The following is a 16,653-nucleotide window of genomic DNA, read 5'->3' on the forward strand; positions in this document are numbered from 1 at the left end:
TATCCATAGGTGGGTCATAGGTTGCCGTCATTGTTTCGTGAGTGGGTTGCCTAAGCCACTGAGTCGTGACCCTGGTTGCCACTGATGGGTCGAGGGGTTATGGTGGTGGCTTAGCGAGTGGGCTGTAGTGCATCACCTAAGAGATCGGCAGCACTACGCGATATGTTTCCCTATTTCTAACTGAGCTTATTTCAGCAATGGGGAGATCTGATTGCGCTTGGTTCACCAAGGGGGTTGTCAATGAATTTAAAAAGGCAAAACTGGGTCTCGGGACCATAAAATTTGGGAAACACCGGTGTAAGGAAAGTGGTGTGGGCCGAATACGTAAAAGTTAGCAACATGGTTAGCAGCGCCGATCAAAGCAAACCATAGAGGTCCCTCCGGGAGTCAGAAAACATATGAGACCCTGCGAAATGATAGCAATAATAATTATGATAATAGCAAGATTTATCACTGCAACTAGTTCCGGCAGTTTCTGGAATTCTGTTTTTCTGTGGCCCTCTGCCAAAAGTATGGATCGCCTCAAATTAGTTAACCATAAAATCAGCACATGAATGTATTTATTTAACAAACCTTTAGCAGAAATAAGCATGCATTTTGCCCATGATGAGTCTACGAGTGGATGACTTCATGCTGTAACCACCAGGGGGCACCACTGAGCCCCAAACCTCAGACACAGTGATGCCCAACACAATTCTTGGTTTAAATAAAAAATATTTATTTAAACAAAACACTCTCACAATAATCACCTGTACTAAGATCACTAAATAAATACAATAACCGTCGCAATTCTTCCTCCTTCCTCTTTTCAAGAATGTTGCCCGCTGACTCTCTGATGTGAGGGCGGTGGGCTCCTTTTCAAGCCGGACCCGGGAATGCATCCTGTGCCCCAATGAGTCCTTTTGGAAGCACTTCCGGGTCACATGGAAAGCAGGGCAGTCCTCCCCAGAAAGCGCCCTCTACTGGCATCCAGGGACCCCAACAGGGTTGCACTTCCAGCAACAAAGCACCTCTGCGGGTGTCCAAACTGGGACGAGGACCACCGACACCTGCTGTATGGGGGATGGAACTGCTTCTTCTGGTCCATCAGTTATCTTACTCCGGCTGGCACGACGTCGTTTCCTTGTCCAGCCGGTAAGCTCGTCTGTCCTCTTGGGCCCTTGCAAACGCGTAGATTATGCGTCATGGATGATTTTTGTCCAGAGTTGGTCTCCATAGACAGAAACTGTAATCTCCATTCTCCATGAAAACATGAGAACCTGGCATCCATACAAACTACATGGGGTAAGCAAAATAATAAAAATATACAGTGTCACTTTTGTGTGGCCTATTCCTTTAACTGTTCTTGATTTGCTGTTTTCCCCAGGCGTTCTCAATGGACATTTTGAGGCATAAGGACAACATTGATGAGATTGTAAAGAAAGGGGAGGCCATGTTGGATAACAGTGATGAAGAAGAGAAAGCATCTTTAAAGGTAAAAATGCCAGCTGCACCGTAACTGTGCCCTCTGTTAAAAGTCTCTGCTTTCCGTGTCTGTAAGGAGGATTAGGCAGTCAGCGAGACCTCTATTATGGCCAGTTGTGTTAGGCACAGTCATGTACTGCACGGGACAGCTGTTGAGGAGCTGGCAACCACATCTAAAGCTCAACGCATTCCTTTTCGCCGAAATGCTGTCATCTGCAATGGCTCACTAGAATGGGCATGGTTCCTTCTCTTCTCACCAGCGGAGAGCAGCTGTAATAACACAGATGAGCCAGCAATGGAAATTCTGTGTTTGCGTTGCCGACAAACGAGCTCGCGCCATTGTCAAGTGGCTACCACATACTTGGAGAGTGTTGCAATGTCGTAAGCCAGCTGCTCAAAGCTGCTCTTGACATTTGGTCTAATAATAACTTGACTCTGTCCCCGGGTTCTGTTTTTCTATTATTAATTTAATTAAAGTCATGAGATGTTGAATTATGAGAGAGCAAAAAGACAAATATTGCTTTGTAACGTTTACCACGGCCAAGGCGGAGATGGGTTAACTCTTTGTGCTCTCTTCTGTAGGAGAAAATCCGACAGCTCCTGGAGAAGTACGATGTGGTCAGCCATATCAATTCGGAGAGGTGTCTCCAGTTAGAACGTGCCCACTCACTGGCCAGCCAGTTCTGGGAGACCTACGAGGAGCTGTGGCCCTGGCTACAGGATATCACCAGTGTCATTTCTCAGCTGCCGGCCCCTGCCATTGAGTACGAAACCCTGAAGCAACAGCAAGAAGAACTGAGGGTGAGGGTTCTTGTGTGATGATTTTGCCCAGAATATTACAATGTTGACCTTCCCTTTCATTTCTGACTCATTTTACTTATTATTATTTGGATTTTTTTCGTATACTGTATTTATTGTATGGTTATGCTGGGGACATCACCATGCCACCATGATGTCCTGCGATTGATATATTCATTTACTCAGTCAAATCTTTTAATTAATCCTGTGGGACCTGTAGGGGGTGCTGTTGCTCCCAAATTCCTGACACAAAGGTTTGCACATAAGGTCTCATATGAACAGAGTTTCACTGTGTAAAATTCGTACAGGTAAGCGTTTCCCACACCACAACCACAACTCTCATTTTCTGCAATTCTCTGTCGTCTCTTTCCTGCTCCCCTTTGCAAGTTTTGACTTCATCCTCCCGACTCTGGCTGTCTGAGTTGAGGCCTTCAGCCCCTTTTCTGTAAGAACTGTGGCTCGGGAGTACTTCCAGGTAAGGCTGGTGCCTGACAAAAGTAGGGCTCGCTAGTCCCCATAGTGCCCACCCTGGCAGCACCCACAGAACCAAACTGGACTGAGCCAACAAACTACAGTTCCCAATGTGCCCTGTGGGAATCCAGAATGGCACCATAAGCCAGGACAGCTGTCACCTAGAGTTTTGAGGGAGACAATGCCCTGATCAAATTGTCTTCCCCTGACCTTCCATGCCACTGGCATTCCGGCCGGGCAAGGATCCCAGAACAGCTCTTGCTTGCATGCCAGTCCCCATGTCTCTCACAGCTGACAGTTCACATGCAGGTTTCCCATGTTGTGTGGGCCAACGTTGCCAGGTTTTGCTGCTGGCATCCTGACAAGTGACATCATGACACTGTTTGTAGTTAAGATGAAGGAAAGCGTTCAAAAATAAATGACAAGAGCAGGATCTTTAGGTGGCCAAGAAATTTATAGTTCTTGTTTTTGCTGAGAGGATGAAGTGGGAAAAAGAACTGCTGATAGTTCCTGTTGTTCTTCGTCCTCCTCCTCTTCTTCTTTCCGTGTCCAGTGAGACATAATACTTAACAAAAACTTGCAGCTAAGATGGCTTTGTTGTTGACTACTTGGATGTCTTCCACTGTGTATGTACAGTATGGTCTAACAAGTGATGAGGATATTGGACAGCACCACACTCAGCTGGCAGGAGACCCCATTTCTGCAGGTTGGTCTTCCATCTTGGCATACCCACTCTAATACGATTTAAGGTTCTCCACAATGTGTAAGACAGATCTTCTTAGACTGGAAAGTGTGGGTTGTCACTTCACTCCTCTATTTGGTGATTTGGTTCACTTCCCGAGTTCCTTCCAAAACTAACGTTCTTAAAAGGAAGCTCTTCCTGAATCTGAGCCATCGTGCTTTGGGTTGGTGTCCATACGCAGGGTGGGGGGGTGTCGGGGGTCTGTCTCCTATCTCTCCTTGTAGCCAAACGAGAAGCCTAATTGTTGTGAGCCCAAGAGAGGTTACCTTTGTTAAGTTGTTTAGGTTAACTGTGTCATTGAGTGCCCTTTTCGTTGAACATTCAAAGTAAACAAGGACGGCCGGGTTGGTGTCCCAACATTCATTCTGTGGAAATACCATTCCTCCCACAGCCACAACACACAAAATGAATTATAATAAGTTACATTTTGTTAACCAGTTGCCGTTCACTAAAGAACTGCTGAACTATGCACTTTGTCTGGGGGGTACCACACATCTTTGTCTTGGCCGCCAGCCTCACCCACGTAATTTGACTGCACGGTGATCATTCTGTCTCGCATTTCTCGGGACCTTTTGCATCTTACTATCTTTAGTTCGGTAAACTTAGAATATATAGTGATCAAGGGCCCAAATTGTATTTGCAGATTTTTGCATTCGTGGGGGTCCTGAATAATTTGTTGGCTGAATGTCCTCAGTGTTGGTGTGTCAAGAGAGAGGATGTGTAGCATTGCTCATAATGGCACTCGGTTTTGTTTCAATTCTCTTTTTTGCTTAACTCCATGGGGTCCCGAGTGCATCCTATAACCAAACTTGCCCTTTTAATTAACTTGTTGGTTGAGTGGGCCTCTTTTGAACTGATGTTATTGACCCAGCTCTCCACACTGGCCATCACTGAGTTGTAGAAGACATGAATAATGTCACTTCCCACATTAAAGGAAAACAACCTCCTAAGAAAGAAAAGCCCGCTCAGCCCTTTTCTCATATTTTTCCGAGACATGTGATTAATGTGGACCCCAATGGACCTGTAAGAGTGCACCACTTCTACATCCACTCCTTGAATAGTGACCAGACATCAAGGCCGTTTGGTGCAGTAAAAGTCAATAAGCAGTTCTTTGGTTTTGCTGTTGGTAAATTGCAGACAATTCTCAAAGTTCTCCCCCTGACTCCTCTCCTCCGTCTCATCCCCCCTTATCAATACTCCCCATAAGTGCAGAATCATCTGAGAATTTCCACATGTGACATATGCTGCTGTTGCATTTATAGTTGGAGGTGTACAGAGTTGTTTATAGATAGATAGATAGATAGATAGATAGATAGATAGATAGATAGATAGATAGATAGATACTTTATTAATCCCAATGGGAAATTCACAAATTTATGTACAAATGACTAACACACAGAGAGGCAGCATGCATAGCTGATCAGCAGCTCTAGTCAGGGTATACTGGACTAAAGTCGTGAGTCTCCTGCTTGGATTTAAAAGCTGTGACTGAAGGGGATTCTTTTATATTAGCAGGCAGATCAGTCTACAGCTTTGGGTCCCTGTAACTAAAAGCTCGACCCATCCCTGTTGTCTCTCTTATTATATTAAAAAAACCTGGGACGAGACGAGACTTTTTAGTCCAGGACGAGATGTGATTTTTTCAGAGAGATACTTTCACGTCCCGGGAGACAAGACTTTGTGCCAAGAGATTTAACCACACCGGGTGCCAGAAGTAAAAGAGAAAGAATAGATGACAAAGTAGTACGTCATAAAGAATTAAAAAATCTTGGCGCAGTACACATGCAGAGCAGGTTAGAGATAAAGGAAGTACGAAAATTCGAAAGTCTTAAAAAAAATGATAGTAAAGATCACATTAGCGCAAACAAACAAATTATTACTCGGTGAAATAACAGAACAGCAAAAAGAGATCAAATATATTGTTCAGATGTACACTTTAAGTCAGAGACTTGTAGATCGTCTAATTCGTGTTGCCATCAGGGATAAGTCGTGTTTCTTCCCAATGAAGAGGTGTATCCGCGAGTATTAAAAGATTTGTTGTTTGGTGAAAGTGAAATCCACAAATGCGAGCGACAGAGATGTGAAGTAGCTGACGCGGAGTGCAGGCCGAGGGGTTGGCGTGCGAAGCGAGCAGAGGACGAAGCCCCCTGGTTTTATTGATAATCAGAATCGTAAGCCGGCATGGCATCCTGAGATCTCAATGTGTGCTCTGGTTTCAAGTAATGATAAGCTCAGATAAGTAAGTAGGGCCCCAGTCATTGAAGACCTGTATGTTGAAAGGAGGATTTTGAAATCAGGCCTAAACTTAACTGGGAGCCAGTGTATGGGCTTGAGGACTGGAGTTACGTGTTTTCTGGTTTGTGTGATAATCCTTGCACCAGCATTTTAAATTTTGTTGCCCTCTTTGGATAAGAGCGTCTCCAAAGCAAATAAATGGAAAAGTAAAACGGTATTCATTCTGTTATTTACAGCAAATGCGGGAGTTGATAGCAGAGCACAAGCCTCACATCGACAAAATGAACAAGACTGGACCTCAGCTTCTTCAGCTCAGTCCCCCTGAAGGCCTCTCCATCCAAGCGAAGTACACAGCCGCCGATCAGCTCTATGCCCAAATCAAGGAGAATGTGAAACAGCGGGCAGCGGTGCTGGATGAAGCCATGTCCAAGTCCACACAGGTAATGCCATTTTGTGAGTTATGGGAGCCCACCTTGACTCGGCGTGCTCATGACGTTTGCTTCCTTTCATTCTTCTCATGGGGTAACAACCTCGTATTTACCCAGTGAAATACGGCCAGATGTCTACTGGTGTCCTCTCGCTTTGTTGAGTGAGGAATATTGGAGGAAAGCCATGTACTGTGTAGGAGTGATCTGCCATAAGTATGATCAAATTTTAATATAATACGCCTCTAGGCTGTATGTGTAGAATGCTGAATGGTCAGCCATTAAAGACCATACCCTGTATGTACAAAGCACTGGATGAAATGTTACGAGCTTAAAAAAAGGTGACAAAGGGCTTGAAAAGTCAAAGGGCCTTACGCCTAACCATTCAGGAAAGGCTCAAGGCCCTAAATCCAGATTTGGGGTGGCTTTTTGGTTCTTACTTGATTTAGGTATATGATAAGAAAGACCCTTCCCAGCGCCGGCCCTGCCATGTGTGCGAACGAAGCGGTCGCATAGGCTGGTAAAGTTTAACACATTTTTGTCAACTATAATAGACAGAGGAAGGGGTGGCGTCAGGTGATCTTTAGCACCCAGCCTGTGATTTTACTGATTATCCCCCAGTCCTTTTGACTTGACATCCATGTATAACATGCATGAACCTTGAGGGTGTCTCCTCATCTCCCTTTGACTTGACATCCATTTATGACTAGCGTGAAACTTCAAGCTGACCCTCTCAGCCCTCTTTGACTTGACATCCATGTATGACTTGAATTATACTTCAGGGTGACTTCTCACTCTCTTTGATTTGAAGCCCATGTACAACTAGGGTAGAACTTCAAGGTGACCCTCTCACCCTCCCTTTCACTTGACATCCATTTATGACTAGCGTGAAACTTCAAGCTGACCCTCTCAGCCCTCTTTGACTTGACATCCATGTATGACTTGAATTATACTTCAGGGTGACTTCTCACTCTCTTTGATTTGAAGCCCATGTACAACTAGGGTAGAACTTCAAGGTGACCCTCTCACCCTCCCTTTCACTTGACATCAATGTATGACTAGCGTGAAATTTCAAGGTGACCCATCATCCCCTCTTCAGTTTGACATCCATGTATGACTTGCATTATAGTTCAGGGTGACTTCTCTCCTCTCTTTGATTTGAAACCAATGTACAACTAGCGTAGAACTTCAAGGTGATCTCCTCATCCCCCTTTGATTTGACATTCATGTATGACTTGCATTAAACGTCAGGGTGACTCCTCATCTCCCTTTGATTTGTCATTCATTTATGACTAGTGTGAAACTTCAAGCTGACCCCCTCAACCCTCTTCAGTTTAACATCCATGTATGACTTGCATGAAACTTGAAGCTGACCCCTCGTCTCCCTTTGATTTGATATCCATGTACGAAATGTCAAGTTGACCCCTAACCCCTCTTTGATTTGACATCCATGTATGACTTGAATTATACTTCAGGGTGACTTCTCACTCTCTTTGATTTGAAGCCCGTGTACAACTAAGGTAGAACTTCAAGGTGACCCTCTCACACTCCCTTTCACTTGACATCCATTTATGACTAGCGTGAAACTTCAAGCTGACCCCCTCATCTCCCTTTGATTTGACATCCATGTGCGACTTGCATGAAACTTCAGGGTGACTCCTTATCTCCCTTTCATTTGTCATCCATGTATGACTAGTGTGAAACTTCAAGGTGACCCATCATCCCCTCTTCAGTTTGACATCCATGTATGACTTGCATTGTAGTTCAGGGTGACTTCTCTCCTCTCTTTGATTTGAAACCCATGTACAACTAGCATAGAACTTCAAGGTGACCCACTCGCCCCCCTTTGATTTAACATCCATGTATGAGTTTCATTAAACATCAGGGAGACTCCTCATCTCCCTTTGATTTGTCATTCATTTATGACTTGCATGAAATTTCAAGCTGACCCCTCATCTCCCTTTGATTTGACATCCATGTACGAAATGTCAAGTTGACCCCTAACCCCTCTTTGATTTGACATCTATGTGTGACTTGCATTAAACTTCAGGGTGACCTCTAACCCTTCGCTCTTCATTTTGACATGCATGTACGACTCAGGGGGAGCACCGCTCTTTGATCGGCAATAATACGCATAGCAAGTGCCTTTGAGACGCTGTGGATTGTGGGTAATGTTTTCACTTTTGCTTAGGGAAGCAAAAAAAGTGGGAGTCGGCCCTGACCCCTTCCCACTGTTGAAATTCACTTACTGTGTTCTTTCTCTTTTCCTCTCTTCTTGTTCACTTCGTTCCCCCCCCACTGTATGTGTCGGGCCTTCACTCTCCTGACTGTTTATGACTCAAACTGCCAACCAGTTAAATGAGGTGAGATCTGACGCACGATGGCCTCCCGCCTGAATGTTTTGTCAGGACGGCATGGCTTGCCGTGTATCACACGCGTTGCTTGTCTGGTTGTCATTTACTGCTGAGGCTTTCTGGGCAGCTGAACTTACATTTAACAAATATTTAAGCTTTGGAATGCACAGTTTGTAATTTGTCCAGGACTTTTATGTCTTTGGGTTGTTTGTGTGTTTTTTAAGTGCTTTGGAAAAGAACACAATGAGGACAGATAATAGCAGAAAAATATTACAGAGAGAAAAAATAAACTTTTTAGTCTTACTACTCACCCTCATGGAGCGTCCAGTGCTGCCAGGTAATCGTGTGTTTCAGTGTAGAAGGGATTTGGGGTGACCCGATCCTAACTCTGTCATGTAGACCCAGACAAGGACAAACACGTTGGTCCCCTTAGAGCTCATTAAAAGTGTGCTGCACGGCCCCTGAAAAGTGATGACATGAAAAGCCATTGTCCCCTGTGTACCTGCACGCCCCTTTGAGATGTCATCGAGTAAATCAGAGCAAGTGTGAAAAGAGATCAAGTATGGCTTCTTCTACAAAGATCTTCTAAAATGGCCTGGACACATTTGTTGCGACCCCAATTAAAACATTGGATTGGAGTGAATTTTTCAAACTCGCCATTTTCTTGAATTCGTAATCACAGACGTCTACAATCAGCCATTCAGCCAGTTTATAAAATGAGATGAGTCGTCACCCTGCTGTTTGGTGTCCCACACTGAACATGGAGCAGAGAAATCAAAGGAGAGAGTCGCCTGAGGAGATCAGAAAGAAAATTCTAGACCAGCGTGATAAAGGCAAAGGCTAGAAGACCACCACCTCCAAGCAGCCTGATGTTCCTATGATGACAGCTGCAAATATTATGAAGAAGTTTAAGTTCCATGAGACTGTAGACAACCTCCCTGGACGCGGCCGCCAAGAGGAAAATCCAGCCCAGAATGGGCAGAAGGACAGTGGGAATGGTAGACAAAAAGCTGAGGACAACTTCCAAAGAGATCCAAGCTGAACTCCAGTGTCTCATCCCACCATCCAGCATTTTTTGAAAGGATTCCACTTCCAGAAGGACTCCACTTATAAGAGCCAGACTTGAAGTTGCTCAAATCCCTGCTGACTTGCCACAATCCTTCTGGGAGAACGTCTTGTGGACAGAGGTGACAAAACCGGAGGGCTTTGTGTCAAGTCACATCAGCTCAATGTCCACAGATGAAAATATGAAGCTTTCAAAGAAAAGAGCACCTTAGCTACTGTGAAACATGGAGACCATTTAGCCTCTTCTCATCTTTGTGATTTTCTTGGACAGGATGTCAAGTTGCAGCTATGGTTTACACCTAGACGTAATAGTGATCTCTGGCATGCTCTGGAGTGGTCTACAGCTGATTTTGTCACAGTCATGAAGAGAATCAACATCTCTGGTTCTAACACCACGAGTCTCTAACATGAATGAGTGGTGATGTTTTGGGGATCCTTGGTTGTGTCTGGCATGGGGTGCCTCGAGTCTGTGCAGGGAACAATGAAGTCTCAAGACCACCAAGACCTTCTGGAGCAAAACATCCCGCCCAGTGTCAGGGCGCTCTGTCTCAGTCACAGCTCATGGACCCTCCAACAGCATAATAAGACCGTGGTCTATGAAATTAACTGCTGTAAGAGATCAGACAGACCATCAAGATAAAGAATTGGGGCACCACCCCTGGTGACCCCTTATAGTTGAAGTATTGAAAAACAAAGCAAACCACCCATTAATGGCGGAGATGTCTTTTCAGACTTTAGTTCCCAAGTGAAATGACTCAAGATGGCGGATCTTCCAGGAAGAGGCAGGACCAGACACCGGAAGTGACATCAGTGGTGGTAGAGCAGAGGGAGGAGGAGAAATCAGGCTTTACTTAGCACACAGCGCCAACCTCTGGAGCGGCAGGGAATTACAATCAGCGGAGCCCTAAAGCTGTCCCCTATGTGCCCGCGGGTGACACTGGTTCTGGTCCACGTTGACTAGACGAGAATGAACCTCACGAGGCGTGTTGTTCTGTAGCATTAGAAATTCAGTTTCAACATCTGAGTAGACCTGGCATTGGAACAAGAAACATACGGAGGGGGACAAAAGAACGGGAAACTCCATCTTGTTATGATGGCACCTTCTATAAATTGTTTGCGTCTCTCCTTCCTGACCTAAAGTTCATTTTATGGGGCATTTTTAGGCACAAGGAATGTAGTAATGTAACTTATTTTTCAATCACAGGCTTCTCAGTTTATAATACGTTTTTAATCATTTACTTCCGTTTTCGCTCTCTTTATGGGATAGTTGTGTTTTCGTTACTGTGGCAAATTTTCCCATGATGCACCAGGAGTGATCAACTGGTGATGTCACTGGGGCAACCATATAAAAATCAGCTAGTCATTCATTTTCTAAAATATTTATTCTTGAACAGGGTCGTGGGGGAATTCTGGAGGGTTTCCTAGCAACCAAGGCACGAACCATCCGCTGAACAGGGAGCCCCCATATAAAGGTCACTTCATGCATTCCTGGCATATCCGAGATTAATTTAAATATTTTTTACGATTCTTCATATTTTTTTTTTTTTGTGACTCCTGGCAATAGGAAAAAGCTCTGAACTTTTGGCTTTGATTTTTAGTCAGCGATTTGGCTTTTTGGAAAATCTTTCCGACTTCCAGTATTGACCCCTTTTTTGGATCATTGCTCATAAAGGTTTTTAATGACTACCCTTTCAGTCGGTGCACCCATGAAAAAAGGAGTTTAACCTTCAAGTAACTAATCCACAGTCACCAATGCAGCTGCAAAGGTGAGTCACGTTAGGTAGCGTCAGCAGGATGTGCCAGCTGTTAAAGGGGTCTTTGATATGTGCTCTGGCATGGCAGATTGTAAAGGGAGGACCAGGAGGGAGACGTTAAAGCTTGAAAGGGGTCCAAAAGTCTGAATTAGCCTAAGCCGCCCTAATTCAGGGTGTTTGTAGGAGATGTAATGATTTACTTTATGAGGTAGAAGTACATAATAAACAGGAATACAGGACACGCTGGGGTACAGCGCATCAATGCACCCACCACATGATGAAACAACTCGGGATTCCAGTTGGCAACCCCCCCAGGTTCAGTCCCACCTTCTGGAAATGATCGTCTATCTGCCACAGCCAGGTGGTACATGGGTGTCCACTTGGCCAGGTCCAGCCATTTGGGTTCTCAACAATGAGGGTCCTGCAAGCCATAACTGACACTTCCTCATAATGCGGTTAACGTGCCTCATTCGGGACTCCGTGAGCAACACAAAGTCAAACCAGTGGTGCCCAAGGACCCTCTGAAGAGACACACATGAAGGAGTCCAGTCTTCATATCGGGTCACTGGATAGCGACCATGTCTCACAAACCGGGACCACCAGGACTCTAAAGACCCGGACCTTCATCCTTTTGTTAAGATATCGGGAGTGCCACACACCCCTTTCCAGTGACCTCATGACCCCCCATGCTCTCTCAATCTGTCTACTGACTTCATATGAAGAGTCGCATGAATGTCACTGCTGAGGTAAGTAAACCTCTCGACGAGGTTGATACTCTCTCCGCAGACAGACACACTGCTGATGGCCGTGCCCAAGAGGTCATTAAAGGCCTGGATGTTGGTTTTTATCAGGACCCTCACAAGCCCAGACACTCAGACTCCCCACTCAGTCTCTCGAGAGCCCCCATCAGAGCTTCCATTGACTCTGAGAACATCAAAGTCAAGATCAGTGAATCTCTCTTCATCAACAGATGCCCCACAGTTGCTGGACCCCACAACCCCCCGGAAATTACCATCTATCAACTGCAACCAGGTGTTACGTGGGAGACCCCTTGGCCAGGTCCAGCCACTCGAGTCCGCAACAATGAGGGTCCTGAGAGCCGGCTCACCCTCGGGGAAATTATAGTGCTGTAACTGACGCTCCCTCACAATGCATGTCATGTGCCTCATTTGGGACTCCGTGAACAACACAAAGTCAAACCAGTGGGACCCAAGGATTCTCCGAAGAGACACCGTACTGAAGGAGTCCAGTCTTCATGTCAGGTCACTGGATAGCGGCCATGTCTCACAAGCAGGGAGATATCATGAGCGCCACACACCCCTTTCCAGTGACCTCATGACCCCCCGTGCTCTCCCAATCCGTCTACTGACTTCATATGAAGAGTCACATGAATGTCACTGCCAAGGTAAGTAAACCTCTCGACGAAGTCGACACTCTCTCCGCAGGCAGACACGCTGTTGATGGCCGTGCCCAAGAGGTCATTAAAGGCCTGGAAATGTTTGAAAAATTAAAACATGAGCTTCATTTTCAATGTTTGAAGTCTAAATAATCTCCTTTCTAATAGAAATTTGTCACTTGTCACCTCCTGAACAGAGGCCAACAGAAAGGATTAAAAAATCACATTAACTCTTTTAGGTCGGATGTCGACTTTTGTCAAAATTCAGGGGTAGAAGACAGTAATCAGCCGTAAACGGCCCGCTATGTTTTAGTTTGACTCTCTTTGCTAGAAGGAAAGTTAACCTCATTGGTTTCACCTCGATTACCTGCACATGCGTGCGTAGCGAAGAGCAAACAACCTCTAAAATGGCATCGACATCTGGCGAGAGACCGAAGCAAATACAGAAAGCGAAATACTCCGTTGACGACATTTTGCTTATTATCGCCGAATCGGACTCTGACTTGTTGGACTCTGATTTTGATGCAAGTGACCTGAAAACAAAAGTGAGGTATCGGCTTACGTAGCTGATGCAACGTTCTCCCGGGAAGACCGCCACTTACAATGACAAGAGGTACAAACCAGATTGGGCCGCACCGCCACGCAAAGACAGGACAGGCAGCCAGCTCGCCACGCATTCCTACTGGCCATCGAGCTGCCCCTACACAGCCACCAGGGACACTGAACAGGCGTCGACAGAAGTCACAGCAACAAACGTTTTACGTTGATTTACATGTGAAACCTTTGCTTTGTGTGCTTTTCAGAAAACGGAGTTGCCTGCAAAAGATATTCAGCCCTCAAAGAGTTAAACATATTTAAACAAAAGACGTGTGTGTGTGTGTGTGTAGAGCAGTCCGTTCTGCTCACACTCGACCACAGCCACTAGATGGCGCATGCACGCACTTTTACATTTTTTTTTGGCTCTTGCATGCACCTTACTTCTCACCATGAAAGACCTGTGTGTGTGTATGGAGCAGGCTGCTCTGCTCACACTCAACCACAGCCACGGGAGTTGGTGTGAAGATGTAGAAGCTTATCCAAGTGTGACTTGCACTTGGTGAGATGACACATGCATGCACTTTTACATTTTTTCAGCACTCGTACGCACCTCACTTCTCATTCAACGCAAGCATACACACTCAGCTGTGTGGTGCATGCACTGTGTACGTTCACAAGCTTCCAGCCTGTCCTGCTCAATTTGTGCCACAGCTGCACTCGACTACACGTCCACCTCGGGCAACATACGACCTTTTCCCGGCCCACTTACCTGACGCCTGTGCAAGTTCACCATTATAGTAAAACCGCTAGGGAGTCTTCGGGTTGTTTTTTTGTCCCCAAGACCAAACGCCACTAGTTTTATTCATAAACCACTGATCTTGAAATAAAGGGAAGTACAATGTAAGCACAAGGGGGCGCCATTGAGCCGCAAACCATAAAACACTTTAAAGTTCAAAAACTTGTAATGGTCCAAACAATAGGAGAAAACAGGTCAAGGGTTGAGGGAATTCCCCGTATAATCTCGGTGGTCGTCTTGCTAGACTGATACCACGGTCAAACTTTGTAATTACAGGCATTTGACAGAGAGAGTAACGTTCACGGTTCTTTCATCTTGACAAACAGGAAATGGAATTTAGTCTGGGAGGAAGTGATGTTGATGGGTGGAGGCGGAAGTGAGGTCGTCGTCCTGGGGCCGGTGGTGAAGTCATCAAGCAGGGACCAGAGGCGGAGTCTTCAGGGAATCAGGAAGTGGTGTTATTGTGTGAGTTCGGAGGATGGAATGTTATTTGTTAGTCTTCTGGTTTTCTGTTGGGAGTAGAGGAAGGCATTAAAACTGTGATGAGATCCTCTGTCTTTTGTTCTTTCTCGCTCATTTAAGCCTTTCGACTGCCCTGCTAAGAGCACGTGTGTGACAATATATATTGTGAAATAAATAGGTTTGGGGCAGCCACCCGTATACTTGAGCCCTGGCTGCACAACGCAAAACTTGTTGCACTGATGTGTACAGATTCGAGTCCACCATTGAACTGAGGAAACATAGGAAGTGGTCTGGGTTTTAAGGAAGGGAACCGGAAGTGAACTCAGGGTGATAGGAACTGGAAGTGATGTCATCGTGGCTGGAACTAGAAGTTATGTCAGGGTGGCCAGACCCAGAAGTGACATCATTGTAGTCGGACCCCGGAAGTGGTGTCTTTGTGGCTGGAATCAGGCAGAATTTCCTGTGTTTGGTCTGCAGGGATAACGGAGAAAAGGTTAGCACACCCTGGCCTGCCATGGAATTACCGTCATTTGGTCCTTTTAGCTGCTTCCCATTTGCACGTGTGTGTGACAATATATACAAGTAGAAGGCCCATGGAGCCGACTCGTACCATCACAGGGTCCTGGAAGGCTATATCCGCAGATATGGTGGGCCGACCCTTAATATGAATGAAAAATGTTAATATTGCGAGAGATGTAACAAATGGCTGTCTTCACATTGTTTTAGTTTTTCTCACTCTTCTTTCTTAATTTCGTTCCGCAGTTCCACGACAAAATCGACCCAATGCTGGAAACTTTGAAGAGGATTGTCGAGCGTCTCAGAACTCCGCCTTCCATCTCCGTTGAAGTGGAGAAAATCAAGGAGCAGATCAATGAAAACAAGAACGTTCTGGTGGACCTCGAGAAGCTCCAGCCCGTCTTTGAGACCCTGAAGCAGCGAGGCCAGGAGATGATCGCCCGCTCGGAGGGAGCGGACAAAGACGTATCAGCCAAAGGTACGGTACTTCCGCCTTCAGCTCATGGCTGCCGGTAGAGCGTCTACGGCTCACACGGCTGCTTAATTGAGAAATCGCAGCACGTTGTTCTTCACCTGGCTCTCATTCTCAACAGAACAGAAAAAATACTGGCAAAGCTGCACATTCAAAATGTCCTCACTTTTGTTTTCTTTCTTTTCTTTTCACATAAAAGGCAAAAGTGTTTTCATCGGAATGTACATGAAGTTAGGATTTTTTTCCACATTCCACTGTAACGGTCATCTGGAATATGTGTGCGTCTCTGTGAGTTTGTACCTTTTCCCATTCCTGTTATTAGTGGAATGGCTTAATTTGTAAGGCCGGCCAATTGTACAGGGGGAGGGGAGCACCTGACTTGGAGGGCCCAACAGACTGTAGTGGGAGGAGCCAATATAATGTAGGGGGAGGAGTCAATGGTATGTATATGGGTGACGGGAAAAAGAAGAGGAGAAGTGCAGAGCCAAGAGAGAAGTGGATGCCATCAAAGGAAAAGGCAAGAGGGAAAGAGATTGACGCCGCATGGAAAACGTCAGGTGAACTCGGGTTCATTTGAGGACAAATTAATTTTACTGCCTTTGTGGGCCTCTCTGTGTCATATCATTAGTACTGGTGTACAAAATTGTAATATTTAAATTAACGATATATTAATTGTGGCAAAGTTTATGCGCCAGAAGAATGACGCACTCGCCTTTCAGAAGCACAAAGAGGCCTAAAGTAGTCGTTTGAGTCACCCAGCTAAGACCTTCTCTGTTAGCCGAATGGCTTTGCGTTCCTGTTTGGGGATGATGGCTCACGACGTCACATCAAGTACGAAGAGACGTTTATTACATTAGCACGACCGTTTAGCCTGGTGAAGCTTTTTTTTTTATTTGCACACACGTTCGGTTTGCCACCATTACTATAATAGTACATTTGGAACAGACGTGTACTGCAAACATGGGAGCGGGAGCATGGAAAGTGTGGTGGAGTCAAAAGAGATGCAGCTGACAGGAACGTCACCTTACGGGCCACAGAATGTCTCGGGTCACTGAATCTGTCCGAGGTCTAAACCCGTCCTGACTGCAGCTGGACTCTATTGACTCTGCGTCTGGCAGAGTATCTCCTTTAACGGAGTATCTCCGTTGTTACCGCACTACAGGATG

The 16,653-nt window shown here is 45.6% G+C and overlaps 1 protein-coding gene across 1 annotated transcript in view; it reads left to right on the forward strand.

Annotated features, from left to right (window-relative positions):
• The window catches only part of dst (dystonin), a 565,996-nt gene that overhangs the window by 446,956 nt on the left and 102,387 nt on the right, over window positions 1-16,653 (forward strand). The window contains exons 71-74 of the mRNA XM_051919257.1: window positions 1,367-1,474; window positions 2,047-2,265; window positions 5,947-6,150; window positions 15,262-15,493. Of these exons, the coding sequence (XP_051775217.1) occupies window positions 1,367-1,474; window positions 2,047-2,265; window positions 5,947-6,150; window positions 15,262-15,493 (763 nt within the window). The remainder of the gene's footprint in view (window positions 1-1,366; window positions 1,475-2,046; window positions 2,266-5,946; window positions 6,151-15,261; window positions 15,494-16,653) is intronic.

This window comes from Erpetoichthys calabaricus, chromosome 15 (assembly GCF_900747795.2).
Source record: "Erpetoichthys calabaricus chromosome 15, fErpCal1.3, whole genome shotgun sequence".
NCBI classification, from domain to species: Eukaryota; Metazoa; Chordata; class Cladistia; order Polypteriformes; family Polypteridae; genus Erpetoichthys; species Erpetoichthys calabaricus.